The sequence below is a fragment of the Neovison vison genome, chromosome 7, assembly GCF_020171115.1.
Source record: "Neovison vison isolate M4711 chromosome 7, ASM_NN_V1, whole genome shotgun sequence".
NCBI classification, from domain to species: domain Eukaryota; kingdom Metazoa; phylum Chordata; class Mammalia; order Carnivora; family Mustelidae; genus Neogale; species Neogale vison.
The window spans coordinates 203,003,754-203,025,574 of NC_058097.1; the positions used below are offsets into that span (position 1 = coordinate 203,003,754).

At 60.9% G+C, this 21,821-nt stretch overlaps 1 protein-coding gene across 6 annotated transcripts in view; it reads left to right on the forward strand.

Annotated features, from left to right (window-relative positions):
* AP2A2 (adaptor related protein complex 2 subunit alpha 2) overlaps positions 1–21,821 on the forward strand; it is a 76,707-nt gene that overhangs the window by 42,017 nt on the left and 12,869 nt on the right. For 5 of the 6 annotated variants that reach the window (XM_044259938.1, XM_044259943.1, XM_044259942.1 and 2 more), the window contains exons 3-12: positions 1,520–1,662; positions 3,902–4,095; positions 6,886–7,015; positions 10,922–11,023; positions 14,380–14,488; positions 15,196–15,346; positions 16,660–16,828; positions 17,804–17,941; positions 20,260–20,442; positions 20,985–21,082. In XM_044259938.1, coding sequence (XP_044115873.1) covers positions 1,520–1,662; positions 3,902–4,095; positions 6,886–7,015; positions 10,922–11,023; positions 14,380–14,488; positions 15,196–15,346; positions 16,660–16,828; positions 17,804–17,941; positions 20,260–20,442; positions 20,985–21,082 — 1,417 coding nt within the window. The remainder of the gene's footprint in view (positions 1–1,519; positions 1,663–3,901; positions 4,096–6,885; positions 7,016–10,921; positions 11,024–14,379; positions 14,489–15,195; positions 15,347–16,659; positions 16,829–17,803; positions 17,942–20,259; positions 20,443–20,984; positions 21,083–21,821) is intronic. The other variant, XM_044259939.1, reaches the window with a different exon arrangement.

The window sequence follows — 21,821 nt, forward strand, 5'->3', positions numbered from 1 at the left end:
CGCTGTTTCTGGAAAGGTCCTGCGAAAAGAGCCGCGAAGGGGGTCTCGGAGGGCCGCGGTGCCGCCAGGGGGCGCTCTCGCTGCATGTGTGCGTGCGGCCTGGCCGCCGCCCCTGGCCGCGCCTCCTGGCGCCCGGTTGCCGCCTGCTCCGCTGTCCTGCTTCAGCTCCGTGTTGGCCCCTGGGGAGGGGGCTGTAGAGAAGCTGGGGGGGCCCAGGGGCGCAGACTGGACCCCGAGCCTCAGTCAGGACGCGGTACGGGGCGTGGCCGGCTCTCCCGCCCTCTCTCCTCTCCCTTCCCGGCAGGCGAGGTGCGACTTCGCAGTGAGCAAGGACCGGATTAGAGACGACCCGAGCCCGCGCCAACACCAGCATTTTGAGGACCCTCTCAGTCCGGTCTGGTCAGGAGAGTGGAACCACAGTGGGTTAGAGGGACGGTCACTGTGGGGCAGTCCTGAGCCCTCAGGAGAGACTCCTCAGGGTGACTCGGGAGGTAGTGTGGCCCCTTGGGCTGGAGGAGAGTCCCCAGGAGGACAGAGTTGGAGGCCCCCTCCTTGGAGCAAGGGGGTCACTCCCTGGAGAGCAGAGAAGGTCGCTGGTTTGGCCTGGCCGGGGCCCAGGCTGTCAGGAGCGCAGAGGGGGACACTGTCCTCAGGCCCCCGAGTGTCCTGGGCCTGCACGGGGAATCCGGATGCCGGCGTGGGCACCGGGGTCGCACCGAGGGGCTGGGTGCGCATTACGGGCAGGGTGGGGCCTCGGGGGGGCCTCGGAGCTCCTCCTGTCCTCACTGCAAACTGTGGGAGGCCCGTCGGGCAGCCGTGACCCTCGGAGGCTTTCTGCCGAGACAGCTGTGACGGAGAGGTCTGCAGAGCTCTTTTTTTTTTTTTAAGATTTTATTTATTTTAGAGAGAAAGAACAAGCTTGGGCATTGGGGGGTGGAGCAGAGGGCAGACAGAAAGGGGCAGGCTGAGTGCAGAGCCTGGCACGGGGCTCGGTCCCCTGGCCCTGAGATCACGTCCCTTGAGATCACGATCTGAGCCGAAACCAATAGTCAGACGCTCAAGCGACCGAGCCATGCAGGCGCCCCTCCCCGCCCTGCTCTTCTTGTGTGACTTCCGTGGGTGGGTGATTTGTCCTAAAACTGACGTGAAAGGGGGGGTCACCTAGAGCACTGCTTACCTGCCTATGTTAATAAACTTATTTGAAAGACTGACTTTTATGTATAAGTTGGGGCTCTGTTAGGCCGGAGCGAGGCCCCCCGGGGCCTGGCTTGCCCCGGGCTGTCTTGGGAGGGAACGCTTGCTGCCAGAGATTCCGGCTTCTGTTTTTAAAGGGGAGCCAAACCTTTGGGTTCTGACGCGCACCGTCCGGTCTAGGAACATCACTGGCACTCCGCACTGTGCCGTGCGTGTGGCGGGCGCCTGCCTCTCTGGGGCAGCCCCCGCGCCCTCTGCTGTCTGGCTCTGGCTGATGACTTCCCCGCCCTCCCCGCCCTCCCCGCCCTCCCCACCTGTTCCGTAGGCGACAAGGCTCTCGATGGCTATAGTAAAAAAAAATACGTCTGCAAGTTGCTCTTCATCTTTCTGCTGGGCCATGACATTGACTTTGGGCACATGGAGGCCGTGAACCTGCTGAGCTCCAACAGATACACGGAGAAGCAGATCGTGAGTGTTGCTGAAGGGGCGCAGAGCTGGGGCGGGGCCGGCAGGGAAGCCTGGTGAGGTGGCTCCAGGGCCTCCCTGTCCAGGAAGCCGTCCTGCCGGAGGAAGGGGCTCTTCCCCAGTGACTCTCTTCTGATGAGGTGGCCATTTCTTCTTTCTTTGTTTTATTTGAAATATTTTATTTACTTACTTGCCAGAGAGAGGGAGAGCACGAGCTGGGGAGCGGCGGGCGGAGGGGGAAGCAGGCTCCCCGCGGAGCAGAGAGCGCGATGCGGGACTCGATCCCAGGACCCTGGGATCCTGACCTGAGCTGAAGGCAGAGGCTTAACCAGCTGAGCCACCCAGGCGCCCCAAGGTGGCCATTTGTTTTCTTGTTCTTTCCTTCCTTTTTTCTTTCCTTCCTTCCTTCTTTTCTTTCTTTCTTTTTAAAGATTTTACTTACTCATTTGACAGAGATCACAAGCAGGTGGAGAGGCAGGCTCCCCGCTGCTCCCCGCTGAGCAGAGAGCCCGATGCAGGGCTCAATTCTAAGACCCTGAGATCATGATCTGAGCCGGAGGCAGAGGCTCAACCCACGGAGCCCCCCAGGCGCCCCTCCTCCTCCTCCTCCTCTTCTTCTTTTTTTTTTTTTTTTTTTTGAGATTTTATTTGTTTCTTTGACACAGAGAGAGACAGAGACGGGACACAAGCAGGGCGAGTGGAAGAGGGAGAAGCAGGCTCCCCGCGGAGCAGGGAGCCCGACCGCAGGGCTCAGTCCCAGGACCCTGGGATCACGACCTGAGCCGATGGCAGATGCTTCACTGACTGAGCCCCCCAGGCGCCCCTTTTCTTGATCTTTCTTTACAACCTCCCTGCAGTCTGGGAGTTCGCTGCGGGTCCGCCGGTGCTGCACGAAGCCTGGGCTGGACGTGATGGGCATCGTGGGCGCCTGTGTCCTTCCCCGCAGTGCCGGGCTGACGCCCTGGCACAGACCCCTTCTCCTGGTGGCCGCTTGCACACCTTTCTGTTTCTGACAAGGACACCACAGCTACATGGGTTAAGAGCTGGAGCTGTAAATGGGTGCGCCTTTGCCTTGCTCCCGGCTTCTGGAGGCTTCCTAGATGGTGCCAGTACCTGGGCGCCTGAAGCGGTCTCAGACTTCGCAACTTAAGGTTCTATAGCTTCTTGGGATAATGATACTTTTATGTTTTCTGTCATGTTGCAAAATAACAGTTTTCTCGGTCTAAAATTTAACTTACAGCAAGTAAAAAAAAAAACCCAAAAGACAAACAAAAAGCTAGGTCTCCCAGGAATTTTGTAAAATATTGGTATTTACCCAGTAAGAATTTGGGTGTCTTCCATGGACCACGCAGTTCGCTGGGAGGCCCCTGGGGACATAGGGACCAGAAGCAGATGTGGGCCCTTCTCCGTCCTAGTGAGGAGATGGTGTCATCCAGCCCACAGATAGAGAATTAACAGCTGTGGCCGGTGCCCAGGGAAGGAGGCCCTCCGGGAGCCGGCAAAGGGGGTGGGCGCGTAGGGAAGGTCCCCTGGGGAGGGCATTGGGCATGGGCCCAGGAGGAGGAGGAATTAACTGGGGGACGGGGGCAGCCAGAGCAGGTAGCACCTGGCCAGGGGCACGGGCAGCGAATGTGGGGCAGCAGTGGCTGGAGTGGAAGAGAGGACGTGGGTGTGGGGGGGGGCCTTTCCCCCAAGACCAGCAGGAAGCTGCTCAGGAGTTCACCGGCGTGGTCAGGGATCAGATGAGTCTCAGGAAGGCCACTGTGTCCCCCTGCCTGGGAAGGGTGTAGGTGAGGGGTGACACGGGGCTGGAGTCTGGTCACTACTGAGTGGAAGCCGAGGGCAAGGGCCAAAGCTGCAACCAGCAGCGTTTCTGGAGCCCGTCACCCTTTCGTAGGCCTTCTGGTCAGGCGTCCCCCGTTCAGGGTGGCAGTGAGTCCAGTTTGCTCACACATGGCACCATGGCTAGGCGAGTGGGACGGGTGGCGGGGGTGGGGACCGGGGCTTATCTGGCTACGTGCCTCTTAGGTGTGTCCTGCAGGGTTGTCCTGACGGCAAAGCTGGAAGCAGACCCTGCTTCTTCACGGAACGGCTGTTTTCCTCAGAGCGGCCTGACTCCTTGTGCGGCACACGGGCAGACTGGAGGCTTCGGGAGGCTTCCCGAGGGCTGCACATGTGCGCGTTGCTGTCCCGTGCGGGCTCCAGTGGTCACGAGCGTCTGTCCTGTCTCTCTGGAACGCAGGGCTACCTCTTCATCTCTGTGCTGGTGAACTCCAACAGCGAGCTCATCCGGCTCATCAACAACGCCATCAAGAACGACCTGGCCAGTCGGAACCCCACCTTCATGGGTCTGGCCCTGCACTGCATTGCCAACGTGGGCAGCCGCGAGATGGCCGAGGCCTTTGCTGGGGAGATTCCGAAAATCCTCGTAGCTGGGTAGGTCTCTTGTGTGAAGTAAGTCGGATGTGTAATTACATCAAGAATGGATCAGAGGAGTTGACCTGCCTGTTTCAGGTGCGGGAGGCCTATGTATCGAGGTGCTTGGGGACGTCCACTCATACCCTTGCCCCCCCGTAGCATGGCGGTTGTAAAGTGCGTGGAATAAGAGCCTGCCGACCACAGCTGACCGGGAGGGGCCGCGGAAGGAGGGACGCAGTCGCCCCGTGGTGTGGCCCAGGGCCCCTTGCTCTCTCTCAGAAGCGTTACCAAGGAAGAGATCAGGCGCCCGAATCCTGACAGTCCTCCGCCCCCTCGAGTCTGGGGAGAGGCCGCGCGGGGCTGAGCAGGCAGGTCGGGAGGACTTTGACACCGGGCTGGGCTGTCGGGGGCCATGGGGTGCGGTGGAGGCGGGGCCCTGCTGGTGTCCCAGGACTCGGCTGAGTTGGGCCACACCCTGGTGACTCGTGTGGCTCCACAAGAGCCCCAGTCCCGGGCAGTTCATCAGGACTTGGGGGAACAGCTCCTCTGGGGCGACCGGCAGTGAGCAGACTACAGCCAGTGTGCAGTGGGTTCCGGGGGTGCTGGTGCGCATCCGGCGGTGCTGGGGATGCCCTGCCCCAAGGGTCCGCGGTGCCTCGGGAGTGAGCCCTGGCCTAGATGAGCAACAGAAGGGCTGTGGCCTTACAGGCCATGGAGGGGTGTGTAAGGCGTGTGCCAGGGGCAGACAGGCCAGGCTGGACGCGAGGCCCCAGAAGACCGGGAGTGGGGCCGGCTCACCGACGGCGCGCCAGTGTCAGGTCGTGCACTGGAAGGGGCTGCAGAGCTGAGGAACCCGCTGGGGGGCCGAGGTGATGCCATTCCACGTCTGCTGATGGGGGCTTCAGGGCACGGCGGGCACCCCGAGAGCAAAGTCACCGGGACAGAAGAGGCTTCGGGTCCGTCCGGACGATGGCTGGGGTCGGTGTGGGCTCAGGGCCTGATGGCTTCTCTTCCTCCTCCGTTAGGGCTGGTCCGGGTCTGGCAAGGCCTTCCCTCACCGTCTTTGCTCCCTCTGGCTGCTGCCTAGGCCCTTCCTTGTGCCTGGCGCACGCCAGCGAACACGTCTGTGTACTGTCTGCCTCCGCCCTCGGAGGGAAAGCTCGCTGGGGCCCAAGGGTTTTGTCCACTACGGCTGCTGATTCATTTCCAGCATTTTGAACCGTATCTGGTATATGGTACAGGCTTGATAAATACCTCTTGGATGAATGAGGTGTAGAACAGGTCATCTCTGGCAGGTATTCAGGTGGTAATTCAAGAACCTTCTCCTGAAGTAAAGGATGGACCACATTTGCAGATTGAAAGGATGCAGAGGGTGTGCAGCGCGGCCCGGCCTTGACGAGCAGAAGCGGATGGGCGGGAGGAGAGGCCGCTGCCAGGGGACCGCTGAGTTGTGTCTACAAGTTGTGAGGCCTGGGGGCCCAGGTGGGGCCTTGCCCCGCTGAAGTGTTTGTCAGAGTCCAGGTCACAGAGTCAAGTCACTGTGTCAGAGTTGGCATGTTGGGGATGGGGTGGTGTAGGGCTCAGCTGGCACTCGGCTCCTGGGCCCTGGGTCCGAGACCCGAAACACAGCAGGCAGCCCTCTGCCTGGGCTCCCCAGGGTCACTGGATGTTGGACTTCCCTCTCGTGAAGGTTCTTCCCGTGCTGGCCTGGGAGCGGTGCGGGAGCGGCGGGGTGGGGAGGCGATCCCGAGCGCAGAAGCACGCTGCCTAGAAGCCGGCACACTTGGGCCCCGAGGCCTGCGGGGCGTGCTGCTTACGAGGTCGGCGTGGGCCGGAGGGAGGGGCACGGACCTGTTGCTCCCGGGGCTTTTAGTATCCGACGGAGCATTTGACTGGGGTGATTTCTCTTTGGAGTAGAGTGGGGAGCCGCTTGGGGATTCTCACCTGGGCTTGGACTCCCTTAGGAACGAGAAAGCAGCCATGGAGGCGGATGGTAAGGTTGACCCCAGACCCTTCTCTTCCCTGTGCGTGGGAGCGCCTCCGCGGCTTCGCCCGGGACTCTGAGAACGCCGACTTGTTCTCTCTCCCGCCGCCTGCGTGGATTCTCCTAGGCGGGCCTGTGGCTTCCTGGCGGCTCGCAGACTTCGGCTGGGCGTGGTGGGCAGGGGGATAAACGGGCATCGGGAACATTGTGTGCCCTGAGCGAACATTGACACCTGAACAGGAAACCCTCCAAACGCCCCTTTTCTGGGGCGTGCGCCCTTCCGACCTGGCTTCTCGGTGTTAGCGGCGCGCCCGGGACGCTGGCCGCCGCGGCGCAGGAGCCGTCCTTCCGGTCAGCTGCGCTTAACCGCGGGGGCTCTGCGGTGGTCGCTGCTCCGACGCTGTCTGTTCCGACTGTGTGTTACTAAGTGAATTGTACGCAAAAGTTCTCTGGAACCCAGGCAGAGAGGAACAGTAGTTGAGTCTGCTCCGTCTCGCACAGCCAAGGTCCTGGGCGGCAGTTGGGAAAAATACCAGAACGGACATTTCCGGAGAAGAGAGCTTCCTGGCAGGGCTCTGCTGAGGGTCGTGGTGGGGTCCGAGGCAAGTCTTCGGAGCAGACAGCCGTCTCGCCCTCCGGGCCCGGTCCACACCAAGACCTCTCGCAGGAGAGGGTGCGGGCTTGAGCACACGGAGAGGGTGGAGCCTCCTGGTTCCCCGGTTCCTCTGGGCTCTTCTCGGTGAGGCTCGGGGCCGCGCTCGGCTAGCTGGGGCCGCGTGGGGAGCCGGCTGCCTTCTTGAGAGACGCTGGTGTCTGTCTTTCAGAGATACCATGGACAGTGTGAAGCAGAGCGCCGCGCTGTGCTTGCTGCGTTTGTACCGAACGTCTCCTGATCTCGTCCCCATGGGAGACTGGACGTCCCGAGTGGTGCACCTTCTCAACGACCAGCATTTGGTAAATGTCTTTGGACTCGTGTCCCCCCGCGCCCCACCAAGGAACCGTTTCTGGAATCATCATTGTGAAAGCAGCTCCGTGTGCCTTCTCATGATGCTGGGGGGGTACTTCACAGCTCAGCCCACTGAGTGTGTGAGCACTTGGGGGCCTCTGTGGCTGGGGGAGGAGCTCCCCACTCCCCGGGGACAGGCTAATGCAGATGCGGCCTCTGGCTCACTGCAGAACTCGTTACTGGAAGGGCCTCCTACGTGCTGCGGCTGGGCAGCTGAACAAGACAGAGACCAGTGTCTTCTGGAAATGCCCTGTCTGGCGAGGGCATTGCAAGCGTGTGCTTCTCTCCCTGGGGTTTTGAGGGGGTGTCCTGTGACCTGACCTATGCTTTGGCGTGGCCACTGCACAGGCCAGGCCTGTGTGTCCTCCCTGTGTCGTCGGGAACGACAGGGAGGTGCAGGGCGACTTGGTGATGGTGGTTAGACATGGGTCATGGGTGCTGTCCACACCCGAAGGGGCACACAGGGACGTGACATCAGCACACGGAGTCAAGTCGGAGCAGACATTGGGTGCGGCGGCTTTGCATTGCTTGAATTCTGTTGTATAAATGAGAATTGAAATTCAACACAGATTTTTCTTGAGTCGATCAGTGTGATTATTATTATTATTATTATTTTTTTAAATTTTATTTATTTATTTGTCAGAGACAGAGGGAGAGAGAGCGAGTGAGCACAGGCAGACAGAGAAGCAGGCAGAGGCAGAGGGAGAAGCAGGCTCCCTGCCGAGCAAGGAGCCCGATGTGGGACTCGATCCCAGAACCCTGGGATCATGACCTGAGCCGAAGGCAGCGGCTTAACCCACTGAGCCACTCAGGCGTCCCCGATCAGTGTGATTATTTCTGTATTATTTCTCAGGAGGAATCTACCTTAAAAATTAATTATTGATTAATAATTATTGATTGATTAATGATTATTTCTGTATTATTTCTCAGGAGGAAGCTACCTTAAAAATTAAATTAAAAATAGGGGGCTTTCAGCCAGTTGAGCATTGGCTCAGGTCGTGATCCCAGAGTTAGGGAGTCAGGCCTTGCGGCGGGCTCCGTGCTCAGTGGGGCCTGCTGGAGATTCTCTCTCTGCCTCTCTCCCCTCATTCCTTCTCCTCTCCAAAAAACGATTCACTAAAAGTAAGCAGTCATGGCATGCAGATTCAAAGGAGAGAGCGCGTGGCTGTGTCGGACACTTGCTGTGGGGTGGCAGCCCCGTGGGCTGTTCCCACGTTGTCATGGCCCACGCGTCCTGGGATGTGTGTCTCCCAGCGGGGCAGCCCTTCCTCAGCACGGAGGCCGGGCAGCGCAGCCATGTCGTAGGGCGAGGGGGACGCACCTGGGAGGCGGTGTTGGGAGTGCACGCCAGGTCGCGTGGGTCCCTCTCAGTCCATTCAGGTTCCGAGTCCACCAGTGGAATCTTGAAGCCGCGCAGGAGGCTGTGAGGCTTGGGGCCACACGTCGCCCAACGGCAGCCCTGGGAGGCGGGGGCGCTCTCCAGTTCCGTGCCTGTGGGAACGCGGGCTCAGAGGGCTGCAGTGGCTTCCTGCACATCTGGACTTGGGCCAGGAGGTGCTGAAGGCTCAGAGCTGGGGCAGCGGAGGGGGCCTGCGCCTCGTGGCCCCAGGTGTTGAGCGCTGCTCAGAGCAGTGGCCGAGAAGGGCCTCTCCTCTGACGCGCACGATTCGGTCGCCCCGGCTGTGGTTCGCTTGCACAGTTGCAGGTGCATGGCCGCGTCTCCCCGGCCGCGCTGCCTGGCACATGCTTGCTGCGGGCCGCCAGGGCCCAGCTCGGAGAGGAGAGGGAGGAGGCGCCGGCCCCCTGGCCCACAGGAAGGCCCAGCCCATCACCCTGTCCTTTTCTATCTCTCTCGTCCCATGTTCTCTGTTCTCTTGGTGGCTGTCCTTTCTGTGGTTGTGGCTTCTCTGTCTTGTACCTCTTGGCTTTGTCGCTAAGGTGACCCAAGATTTGGCTGGCTTTGTCTCCGGCTCAGGAGTGTCGGCTGGCCGTGCCGCCAGAGGCCAGCAGCCCCGTGTGCCCTTGTTCGGAGAGCAGAGCGGGAGCCCGGGGGTCTGCGTGGGGCAGGCGGGGAGCTGTGGCCAGAGAGACGGCACTGGGGGCCCATCTGGGCTCCCCCTGGTCTTCTCACACTGCCCTTCCCAGGAAGACTCCGGGGACAGCAGGGGATGGGAGAAGCCGAGCTCGAGCCAGCGAGTCCCAGCTGACTCTTGTCACAATACGGAGGCTCGTTCTGTCCTCCTGGGGGGCCAGGCGGAGCCGCAGACGCTCTGGAGCTCTGCAGCATGTCTCTGCCCGGGTGGGACTGGTGTTTGCAGATCCTGAGTGTATTCAAGCTCTCCTGCGAGGGAAACCCGTTCGCTGTCGCTTGCCGGACGTGGAGGCCCGTTCTATCTGTGTCTTGAATGCTGCTTTCACGTTGTCCTTAAAGCTGAAGGAGCACTCCGTTGTGGCTGGGGGCTCCCTCCATTGCGCCTTTGCAGCCGTGGAAGCTGCCGGCCTTCTCCCGCCCGCTCAGGAGCCTGGTGGAAGGGGCCAGGGGGACCAACAGTGGCCCAGTGCTTGCTTGAGATTTATTTCCATTTTCATTGCATTCCTTTTTTTTTTTTTTAAGAGACTATTTATTTGACAGATCACAAGCAGGCAGAGAGGCAGGCAGAGGGCGGGGGGAGGGAAGCAGGCTCCCTGCTGAGCAGAGAGCCCGATGCGGGGCTCCATCCCAGGACCCTGAGACCACGACCCGAGCCGAAGGCAGAGGCTTCACCCACTGAGCCCCCCAGGCGTCCCCCGCATTCCTTGTTTTATCTATTTCGTGTTTATGAGAGAACTTCTTGACTTAAGCAGTGTCTTCCTTCAAGACACAGGGATTGGTGGGAGTGACTTCCTGTCCTGGGACAAGAGCAGGTGTCCCCGTGCTGCCTGGGCTTCCCTGTGCACTGAGGCCAGGTGCCGCATGGGGGGACTCTACAGGGAAGGGGCCTCACCGGGTCTGGGCTGCCGCAGGGAGCCGCGGGGTGGATCTGGTCAAGAAGGGCAGGGCTAGGCGCTCCCAGCTGCCCTTCTCCATGGTCACACTTCTGGGTTGGAAAGATTCAAGCGAGTCCAAGGGTAATGTCTCCCTTCCTGGTCCATACAGAATTGATTTTTTTTTTCTTTTAAAGGTTTTATTTTTAAGTAGCATCTGTACCCAGCATGCAGCGCAAACTCGCACTCTGAGATCAAGAGTTGCGTGTCCTCCTGGCGGAGCCGGCCAGGTGCCCCTGTGAGGAGTTTTGTAAGCGAGGGCAGCAGTGAGTGCCGCCGAGCCCAGACCCGGAGGAGGGCGGCAGGGCAGGTAGAGACCCGGCCGGCTGCCGCGGCGCTCCGCAGGCCTCCACTGAGGCAGGGGCTGGGTCAGCCTTGCCGGACGCCCAGGTTCTCGGAGAGAAGCTCCAGAAGGAAAATGACAGACGTGTGCTGTCTCAGACACGATGGGCCAGTCAGAGCAGTTTTGAATCTGGCCCAGGGTCTCTGGGTCATTGCTCTCGGTTTAAAGTTTTGTTTTGTTTTTTTTTTTAAAATTTAATTTCTTTTAAAGATGTTATTTATTTATTGGACAGAGAGAGATCACAAGCAGGCAGAGACGCAGGCAGAGAGAGAGGAGGAAGCAGGCTCCCCGCGGAGCAGAGAGCCCGATGCGGGGCCCGATTCCAGGACCCTGGGATCGTGACCTGAGCTGAAGGCAGAGGCTTCACCCACTGAGCCGCCCAGGCGCCCCTCGGTTTAAAGTTTTACCTGGAAACGGAGTTTACTGTTGGAAGCCAGCGGCGGGCATGTCGCCGTGGTCACAGTGCGCACTTGTGTGTTTGCTGCAGGGTGTGGTGACCGCCGCCACCAGCCTCATCAGCACCCTGGCGCAGAAGAACCCCGAGGAGTTCAAGACGTCCGTGTCGCTGGCCGCGTCCCGCTTAAGCAGGGTAAGTCTGTGATGGGGAGCGGGTCTCAGGATACGTGTTCGTCTGAGTCTTTATTGGATTGTCAGCTTACTGCTTGGAACGCAAGATCCTGAACTCAGTTTGTAAATCCAGGGTGAGAACTTGTCTTCGTTCAGAATTTGTTGCGCTTTCTTCCCACCGTTTTGCCACTTGAGAAACGTTCTGGCCGGACCGGAAGGTGCCCGAGTGAAGCGGCAGGGCCCACGGTTGTGTTGTCCGAGCGCCGCTCGGCCCCTGTGCTGGTGGGGCTGGGGGTGCGGCGCCCCCGCCGCAGGGAGCCCGGTCCTCATCTGGGCGGTGTCCCTCCTCACTTTCCTTTGCTGCCTGAGCGCGTGTCCTGCACTCGGACATCTGGCTCGGACGGTGGCCTGAGTCCTGCACAGGGACTCTGCGGCAGCCCGTGTTCTCCGTGCGTGACGCGTAGAGCTCAGCGCCGCGGGGTCGGCGGGCCTGTGCCGCGTGCCGTCCCTTCGTGGCGAGGCGGTGGAGCGTTTCACGAGCACGGCGCAGCCGACTCACCCGTCCCCTCGTCTGACCCTGAGGCGATGGGGCGCGGCCTGCTGTGATCCGCTTGGCTGTGCCTTGGCTCTTGGATGCGGACGGCTGCGAGACGGGTCCCTGGAGGTGGCGTCGCTGGGTCATGGGGCGGCCGTGCTTCACCTCGAGGGGGCAGTGTGGAGCAGCTGTACCGACCGGCCTCCCCGCCCGCAGTGCGCCCTTCCTGCCGCTCTGTGTCTCGGCCTTGCCTCGCTCCGTGTCTCCTTGTCACGGGAGTCTGCGTTTCCGTCACCACCTTCCAGGTGGAGTGGCTTGGCTGCTCTTTTTTTTTTTTTTTTTTAATAGGATTTTATTTATTGACAGAGACACAGTGAGAGGCACAAGCAGTGGCAGAGGGAGAGGCAGAAGCAGGGCCCCCGCTGAGCAGGGAGCCCGATGCGGGGCTCGGTCCCAGGATCCCTGAGATCACGACCCAGGCGCCCCTATACAGTTTATTTTAAAAATGCTATTCCTAATGATATCTTTTTTTAATAAGATTTTATTTATTTGAGGCGCCTGGGTGGCTCAGTGGGTTAAGCCTCTGCCTTCGGCTCAGGTCGTGATCTCAGGGTCCTGGGATCGAGTCCCGCATCGGGCTCTCTGCTCAGCGGGGAGTCTGCTTACCCCCCCTCTCTCTGCCTGCCTCTCTGCCTACTTGTGATCTCTGTCAAATAAATACATAAAATCTTTAAAAAAAAAGATTTTATTTATTTGAGAGAGAGCAAGCAAGCATGAGTGGGGGGAGGGGTTAGGGAGAGATGGAGAAAGCAGGCTCCCCACTGAGCAGGGAGCCGGACATGGGGCTCGATCCCAGGACCCCAAGATCAGGACCTGAACTGGAGTCAGATACTTAACCTACTGAGCCGCCCAGCGCCTGGGTGATGTCTTAGTGTGCTCTATAACCACTGTGTGTTGGTTTGTGCAAGTGACTCTTGTACATGGATCTTGGAGTTGGCAATTCTGTCAGACTCACTGATCTAACTTATTTTTTTTTAAAGATTTTATTTATTTGTCAGAGAGAGCACACACAAGCAGGGGGAGTGGCAGGGAGAGGGAGAAGCAAGTTCCTGCTGAGCAAGGAGCCCCATGAGAGACTCGATCCCCGGACCCCGGGATCATGACCTGATCTGAAGGCAGGTGCTTCCCTAACGGAGCCCCCAGGGGCCCCTCACGTACTGATCTTAGTGATTTCTTTGTAGATCGCGTTAGGCCTTCGTACTCCCATTGGGTCTAGTGGACGAGGAGTTTCCTTTCCCAGCCTGTGTTCATCTGTGTTTCCTGCTTTCTGGCTGCCCCTGGGCCCTCCGTGCAGTGTGGACCATGAGAGAGGATTTTCTTCCTCATCTCAGAGGGGGTCTCCAGTGTCTCACCGTGACGAGTTGTGTTGGCTGATTTTGTTGCCGTTGGCTCGCTTTGTCACAGGAAGGAAATTTCTTTCTGTTTCTTGGCTAGCACTTTTATCTTGAATTAACTGGTGAAGCCATTTGAAGGTAGGGTTCTTTGTGGAACAGCTTCTTAGGTGATAAGGTGTGGGCGTTTATGTTTTCTGTCCTTTCATCGGTTTCGGCTGGGTTGGTTTTCGGACGTTTGCAGTTTGTCCCGATGGTCAGCGTGCGGTGATCAGTGTCTGTGCGTGCCGGCCGCGGCGGTGGCGGGCCGTGGAGCTGCCCGGCTCGGCCTCGCTCTGGGGCTTTTGCTTTTTCACTTCCCTGATGAGCCTGTCCAGGCGTGACGCCTTCTGACTTGGTGGCTCTCTCTGCTGTTTTTTCTCCCTGGCAGCTTTCTGTTCCTATCCTTGTTGTACTTCCTTTACTTTCTTAGGGTGATTTGCTAGTTTCTTTGTCCATTTTTGGGGTGAATTCTTCATTGCTTTTATTTTTGTATTTGGCTCACATGTGTGTGTTTCTAAGTCGGACGCTTCTGAGCGTGGCTTCAGCGGCGGCCTGCTCCGGCTCCTTCTGTCCTGTGGAGCTGCGTGTCCCCTGGCTTCCTGCTCTATGTGCCAGTAGGCTCTAAAACCCTAACCCTAACCCTAACCCTGTCCGTGCCTTCCCCAGCGCGGAGCTCACCTTCCTTCCCAGGCCACGTCCTGGGTCTGGGCTGCAGCCTTGCAGCTGAGGGCAGGGGTCATGGTGAGACCTTCCTGAACATGCTTATTACATATGACCTCAAGTGTCACAGCTGGGAGCTTGGCCAGGTGGTGCTCCTCTGACTTCCCTGACTCGGGGAGTGAGGAAGGTGTGTCCATGGAAGCGATCTGTCCTCGGGGCAGTCGGGTATGCAGGAGGAGGAGGGCGGGAGTGGCCAGGGAGATGGAACCAGGGGCGAGGGAAGCTTGCTCTCGGGCCTCGGTGAGCTCTCGGCAGGGCTGGCGCTGGAGGGCTGCGCGGGGGGTGGTGGGGATGGGCTGGGTTCAGAACACCAGCTGCGTCCTGGGAGGACCAGAGTCCTCCCTCCTGTGTCTAATCTGCCTCCTGGTCCACGAAGGAGACTTTGGGTTCCCAGTGCAGGTGCGGTTGGGTTCTGGAGCAGTTCCGGGTCAGTGGCGCAGGCCGGTTTGTGCGTGCGGGGTGGGGTGGCCATCGCAGAACAGGAGTGTGTGGGGCCGCCCCCGATGACGATGGTGGCCGGCTGCTTGCCCTTTGAGTGCAGTGTCGCCGCGCCCCGACCTCGGGGACAGAGCAGTGTGTTAAATACCCTCCACTTGTCGAGCAGAGCCATGTGTCAGGCAGCGTGTGATCCGAGGACCCCACGGAGGGCCTCTCTTGGTGACACCTGCCCGCCCCTGGCGTGTCTTACAGATCGTGACGTCTGCGTCCACAGACCTGCAGGATTACACCTACTACTTTGTCCCGGCCCCCTGGCTGTCTGTGAAGCTCCTGCGGCTGCTGCAGTGCTACCCGCCCCCAGGTAACCGGCGCGGCCGCGGCCGCTGCGAGCTGCTTCGGGGCTGGGCTCCGTGGCTGGGCTCCGTGGCTTCTGTCTGCCGCCTTTGTGAGTCCTGTCCTGGCGCTGGCCCTTCTTCTGTGGCCCCTTCGTGATGCTGCTACATGTCTTGGCCTTCCCAGAGCAGCTGGTACAGAACTCCCTGTATCTTTTGGGAATGAAGGTGGAGAAAAAGATCTTTTGCCCCGTCTTTCAAACTTTGATATTATGTGTTTTGTCTGGGTCTGAGATTTTATTTTCTCTCCATTTGTGTGCTCCGTAATGCCGCGAAAGTGTCGGACACCTTATTTGCTTTAAAACACATGGGGAGGGGCGCCTGGGCAGTTCAGTGGGTTGGGCCTCTACCTTCAGCTCGGGTCATGATCTCAGGGTCCTGGGATTGAGCCCCGCGTCTTGCTCCCTGCTCGGCGGGGAGCCTGCTTCCCTCTCTCTCTGCCTGCCTCTCTGCCTCCTTGTGATCTCTCTCTCTCTGTCAAATAAATAAATAAAGTATTTAAAAAACCCCACAAAAACACATGGGGAGTTGCCCTAGCTTCTAAACCCTCTCATTTTAAGTAGCTCCACGGTTGGACCAGGAGCTCCTCCCGGCCGTCTCCCCCTTGTTGTGAGGCACCATGGCTGGGAGGGAAGGTGGGTGGGGGCCCGGCCTGACGGTGCTCTGTCTCGCCCAGAAGACCCGGCAGTGCGAGGTCGCCTGACCGAGTGCCTAGAGACGGTTCTGAACAAAGCTCAGGAACCACCAAAGTCAAAAAAAGTGCAGCATTCCAATGCCAAGAACGCCGTGCTCTTCGAGGCGATCAGCCTGATCATTCACCACGACAGGTGCGTCAGGGTCACTGTGCTCTCCTTCGGCTGGCCGTGCCCCGTGGGAGGACGCGCCCCTCTTGAGCACGTGGAGGTGTTCTCTTCTCGTTGATGCCAGGCCCGCGGGGTGTCACTGAGGGCTCACCTCTTTCCCGATGTGGACACGTCGCCTCTGCCCTCCGCAGACGGGTGTGGGCTCCCTGTGTTGCCCTTTCTCTGCTGCCCTCCAGCACCTCGTGCTCTCTCTGGCCTCCGAGCTTGCGCCCTGTTCGCCGTGGCCCTGCCTGTCCCTGCGGGCCTCTCCTGTTCCTCCTGGTGCTCTGGTCCTGCCCGGCTTCTCCCATGCCCTCACAGGAAAGGCGAGGGTGGGTGGCTGGTAGCTTTCCTGTGACACAAAGCCACACTCAGTGTTGGTCTGAGGCCTTTCTGGGGGGTGGTGGGACAGCCGTGTGCGCCAGTGCGGCACAGGGAGATGGTGGCCGCACAGCGGTTTGCTTCCTTGCCTTGTCTCCTCAGCTCCCGGAGTCCCGTGGTCCGACTGCCTTGCGAATGGGGTCTTGTTTTAGAGTTTGCGTTAGCATGATGGGGTGGCTGCTGGGCGGGGGCTGTGCGAGATGCCACCTGGGTCCCCCCAACTACAGAGGGCTGCACCCCACCCCAGGTGGGGGCTCAGGCGGCGTGGCGGACCCTCTCCCAGCCATCTTCCGCCTCAGCATTTCTGGCCAGATGTGTTTCTAGGGACAGAAAGTCCTACTGAGAACCCTACATCAGCAGAGTTGGGAACTGTTGAAAACGGAGGCTTTGATTTTAGAGGAAGCCCTTTGGTCCGTTATTGAAGATACTTAGCGAGCAACAGTACCGTGAGGGCGAAGTCGAGGTTAAGTAGCCGCGCAGCTGGACTCCTGGGGAAGCGGCACTGGGGCCTTATCGACTGCACGCCTGTGTCCGTGTGCGTGCGCGGCCCTCAGGAGTCTGCTTGTCGCAAGGCCTCTGTTCAGCCATTGGCCAGGGCTTGCTGCCTCCGGCTGAGATGAGCTCTCTGGCCCCTTGGCGAGAGCCTGAGCATCCCCTCTGCGAGCTCGGCACAGAGGCTTGGGGACGCTCAGCTCGGGATTGTGCCACTTCTGTCAGCAGCTCTTAGGGGTGGTGGATCTGCGGACGAGGTGGCGGCGAACAGAGCAGATGCAAAACTGGCCTCAGCGTTGAGGTTCAAAGCTTCCGTTGTGGGGGGCCCTGAGGTTTCCCTTCAGCAGTGTGCTGACCGTGGGCGGCCCTGGCTGTGGGGCACGCGCTGAGGAGCCCCTACCCGCCCGCTTCTGCTGTCCGTGCAGTGAGCCGAACCTGCTCGTCCGCGCCTGTAACCAGCTGGGCCAGTTCCTGCAGCACCGGGAGACCAACCTGCGCTACCTGGCGCTGGAGAGCATGTGCACGCTGGCCAGCTCCGAGTTCTCCCACGAGGCGGTCAAGACGCACATCGAGACAGTCATCAACGCTCTGAAGGCAAGTGCCCTGTGCCCCGGGGCCGGCATCCCGGGCCTTGTTCTCTCCTTGCCGGTGGGGTCAGCTCGGAGCACGCGGCCCGGAGCATCCTGTTCCGCACAGAGCCGAGTCACGGGAGATGTTTGAGTCGATGCAGATTGTTCTTTTTGGTAGAAAGAGAAAATATTTTGTCCTTGTCTCTGAGAAGACTCACCCTTTGCAAAAGAAAATTCACCTTTCTTAAGGAATTTAAGTTCCAGAGTTGGAAGAGCCAAGTTGAGGCTGCCCGCTCCCGTTCCCTGCCGTGCCTCTGCGGGCCGGCTGCCCGGGGCGGGGACAGCACGGCGCCCCCAGCGTTACTGGTGCTAGCTGAGGTGCGCCAGAGAGTGGAAGGCGGGGGGGCTGCTGCCGAGCCCCTGGTTCTGCCCAGACTCACGGTTAAGAGTTGTCTGACTCTGTCCCTTTGTGGTTTCGCATGTTCGGGTTGTGTTTTGAGCAAGAGATCCACACAAGTGCTGGCAGCTCTTTGGTTCTGGGGGCTCCTGGCCCTGGCTTCACTGCCAGGAGTCCGAGAGACCTTCCCTCGCCCTTGCCTGTTGCTTGGTGGTTCAGCCGTGTTTCCCAGCCTGTCCTGTGCTGGGAGCAGCTGGGGTCTCCCTCCACTGGGGGGCTGGCGGAGCTGGTCTCGGGAGGGGCCCGCGAGCGGCACGGTGCTAAGCTCCCAGGTGGTGCCAGTGGGCGGCCGTGCAGTGCGGGGACCTCTCACCCACCCCAGGGATGCGCTTGATTCCGGCCCGTCCAGGGCTGCTGGGCCCACGTGGACGAGTGAGGGGCTCAGCGTGAGCACAGTGTGTCGGGGATCCCTGGGTCTGGATGCGCTGCAGGGAGAGCCGGCAGCGAGCGCTGGGACGGAGTAGGGGCCTGAGCCGCGGGGGCCTGGCCACCCCACCCACGGTCTGCTTGAGTGGTGTTTCACGCTGTGCCTCACTCCCCCAGACGGAGCGGGACGTGAGTGTGCGGCAGCGGGCCGTGGACCTCCTCTACGCCATGTGCGACCGCAGCAACGCCCAGCAGATCGTGGCCGAGATGCTGAGCTACCTGGAGACTGCCGACTACTCCATCCGAGAAGAGATTGTGAGTCCGACGGCCGCTGGGCCTCCAGCCCGGTCTGCCTCTCCCTAGCGTGCGTGGCTCTGTTCGACGCTGTCCTGAAATTTCCTTGGTTCTGGGGAGAGATGCCTTCACCGTAGCTTCCCGTCTGCGTCCTCAGCGGAGCCTTTCAGTGTTTCAGGAGGGACTTTAAACAACCTGTGCGGACAGGGACCCTCACAGTGAGACACTTGTGCAACTCAGGTGACCACGAGTTCAGATTCCTGTGGGCCAAGGTCTGCAGGTCTGAGCCATGGAGCTCCTGCTTACGCGTGGGGCACCTGCTCCCTGCTCCGTTGAGCACAGCCGCCGGTTCCCACCAGGTGGCCTGCGCTGCCGGCAGCGGTCGTTGGCGAAGTGGCCGCACGTGCCGAACACCTTGTCAGGGTCCTGCACATGCCGGCCTGGGGAGAGGCTGACGGTGATGCAGAATTGGGGTGCGCCGGGTTCCAGGTAGCCCGTGGCCAGCATACGGGGGGCCCGAGTGTGTGTTGTGATTCAGAGGGCTCAGCGGAGTATGTGTGGAGAGATCCGTGGCCACGCTTCTGGGTACGAGTGTCCCTGCGTGCGGTCGGACACTCAGGCTTCCAGCCCGTCACTTAGGGAACGGCTGTGGCCCCCGTGGCCAGGCTGGGGCAGGTGCTGGCTCTTCAGTGCCGAGTGGTATGCTTTGGTGAGGAGCAGGGCTGCCCTGGAGAGGAAGGTCAAGGAAGGCTCCTGGCGCTGAACGGATGCCCACCCAGGAAGGAGGGCTTGGGCACGGCAGGGGAGCCAGGAGGGACGGGGAGGAAGATCCAAGAACAGACATGCAGGGGAGCGTGGGGTGGGTGGGGTCAGGTCTGGAGGGCGGTCAGGCAGCAGGGCTGAGGCTGGACGCCTGTGCAGGTGGCGCTCGCTGGCTCTGGGGACCGTAGTCAAGGGGATGCGGCTCTCTTCGCTGCCGGGTGTGTTCTGAGCAGAGACAGAAGGGGCGTGTTCTTCCAGTTAAGGTCTTGAATGTTAGCCAGTGCCGTGTTGGCTCTTACTCCCTTTCAAATGACAAGTGACGTTCCTCAATCCGCTTTAGTCGAATGAGGAGTAAAACCGACCTTCTCAGTTTGCAGGTCAGTGCTCTGTCCGTGCGCCTGTGCAGCTTGGCGTGTCTGAGGATGTGCCCTGGGGTCGCGCTGGCTGCTGGGCTTCCACACCTGGGTGTGCCGGCTGCCATGCTCACAGGGGGCCTTTGTGTGCATAGGGATCCTATAGGCAGGACAGTGGGCCTGCTTGTGGTGTGGCTGCGGGCTGGTGGAGGCAGGGCTTGGACCTAGGCGGGGGGGTGGGGGTGGGGGGTGGGGGGCGGCTGGGGAGGAGCTGTCACGGAGTGTGCAGCATGGGGGGGGCGGCTGGGGAGGAGCTGTCACGGGGTGCGCAGCATGGGTGGCAGTGGCAGCGAAGATGCCGGCCTGTGTCAAGACGGCGGGGGAGGCCCTGAGTGCTCAGCCTCAGGGGTGAGCTCTGGGTTCGAAGGGTTTGAAGCCAAGGCAGTGACACAGGGAGTTTTGGAGCGAGGTGCTGGGATCACTGTGGAGAGCCGATGGGGGTGCCGGAGGGTGGGCAGAGCGCATGGCTGGTGGTCCGGGCTCTGGCAGGGTCTCTGGAACGCAGCCAGGAGGCTGACGGAGTGGGGGGGGGGCTCTGACGACAGGCAGCTGCTTGAAGAGCAGCTGGTGCTGCTCAGGGGAGCTCGGCGCCCCAAGAAGGTGACTGGGGGAGGGGGCGAGGTCTGCTTTTGGGCAGCTCAGTGCTGTTGCCCTGGGGCAGTGCGTGGGGTCCATAGAGCCCTCTGGAATGCATGGGGGTGAACGCGTGGGTGTGGCCTCCTACGAAGAATAGAGGGACAGTGTTGGGAAGGGCTGGCCAGAACAGGAGGAGACCCAGCGGGCCCTGGTGCTCCGAGGCTGGGGCTGCTGGGAGGAGGCCCCGCGCCAGGGTTGCCTGGACTGCAGCCGATGGCAGTGCAGGGCACGGCTTGCTGGGCCCTCCTGCAGCCGTAACCCGACCCTGTTGTGCTTTCCTAGATCCTTCCAGACTAGGAGACGAGGCATGAGCCTCCTAGACCTTCTGAGTCTAGTCCTGGAGGGTGGTCTGGCTTTCCCCAGTTAAGCCACAGTCTTAACCTTCTGGGCTACCCTGAGAACGTGGCGGAGGCTTCTTGCACACCCAAGCTTTGGCACGTGCGTAGGTCCTTCCGAAGCCCTGGAGTCGACGTGGGGCAGCACGCCGTGGGGCCCAGAGCACCTGCCCTGAGCAGCTGCCCCCTGCAGGTGCTGAAGGTGGCCATCCTGGCGGAGAAGTATGCCGTGGACTACACGTGGTACGTGGACACCATCCTGAACCTGATCCGGATTGCCGGTGACTACGTGAGCGAGGAGGTGTGGTACCGCGTCATCCAGATCGTCATCAACCGGGACGATGTGCAGGGCTACGCCGCCAAGACGGTGTTCGAGGTGTGGCCCGCGTGCCTTTCTCTGGGTAAAGCGTGGGGTTCCGGGGGGTGTCGTAGGGCACCATGTGTCTCCTGCCGGCTGTTCTGGGAGGTTCCAGCTCGTGCTGTGGACGCCTCCTTTGCTGGAGCTCGTCTCTGGTGTGCACAAGCCTCCGTGGTGTGGTTCTCAGGCTCCGTTGACGAGGGGCATGGGCCCCCAGGAGGATGGGGGTGCGCACCTGCTCCCCCTGCCCCCGGCCGGGGCCCAAGTGGAGCACAGGCCCCGTTCCAGGGCTGGACGGGCCACGTCTCTGCCTCGGGGACTCCCTTGCTGAGGACATAGCTGCAGAAACGGGAAGGGAAGGAAGCGTGGATCCGAAAGCCGGGAAGCTCTCCTGGAAGCTCTGCCGGGAGCTTGCACCTACGTAGGGAAAGTGACTTGCGTCTTGTTTCAGTGTGTCCCCGTCACTACCGCTGCCCTGCTGGCAGATGCGTCCCCACTTGTTGACCTGGGCGGGCGGGGGCCGCCTGTGCGTCAGGCTCATTGGGCTCCCTGTCTTACAGGCTCTTCAGGCCCCGGCGTGCCATGAGAACCTGGTCAAAGTCGGGGGCTACATCCTGGGGGAGTTCGGAAACTTGATAGCCGGCGACCCAAGATCCAGGTGAGAGACCCCCTGGGGGTCGGGCGGGTCTGTGTTGTGGCGCTGGCCCTGGGCCTCCGCCGGGTGAAGGCTGGTGAGGGTCCTCAGCTGCTTGTTGGCACAGCCAGAGCCAGAGCACTTCCGCTGCGGGCACTGTCCGTCGCCTCTCGGGCTCTACCAACGGCGTTTCTAGTTGACCGGAGGGGAGGTTTGCGCTTAGTTTGGAGCTGGAGGTGCCGGCCCCGCCGCGCACTCTTCCACGTTACCGGGGTGGTTCTGGCACGGTGTGGGTCCTTTTCGCAGTGCTGCTCCATGCCCACTGGGACGGTGAGAGGCATGGGTGCTGGGGTGCGTACGAAGTGTAGGAGACGAGGGGCGACGTGCCCCCACTCTGCCTGTGCCCCGTCTGCCCCCGCAGCCCCTGACCCAGTGCCCTGTGTGCCCCCTGTGTGCCCCCTAACCCAGTGCCCTGTGTGCTACCTGTGTGCCCCCTGACCCAGTGCCCTGTGTGTCCCTCGTCTGCCCCTGACCCAGTGCCCTGTGTGTCCTCCGCAGCCCCTTGACTCAGTGCCCTGTGTGTCCCCGCAGCCCCTGACCCAGTGCTCTGTGTGCCCCCTGTCTGCCCCTGACCCAGTGCCCTGTCTGCCCCCTGTCCCAGTGCCCTGTGTGTCCCCCGTCTGCCCCTGACCCAGTGCCCTGTGTGTCCCCTGCAGCCCCTTGACTCAGTGCCCTGTGTGTCTCCCGTCTGCTCCTGACCCAG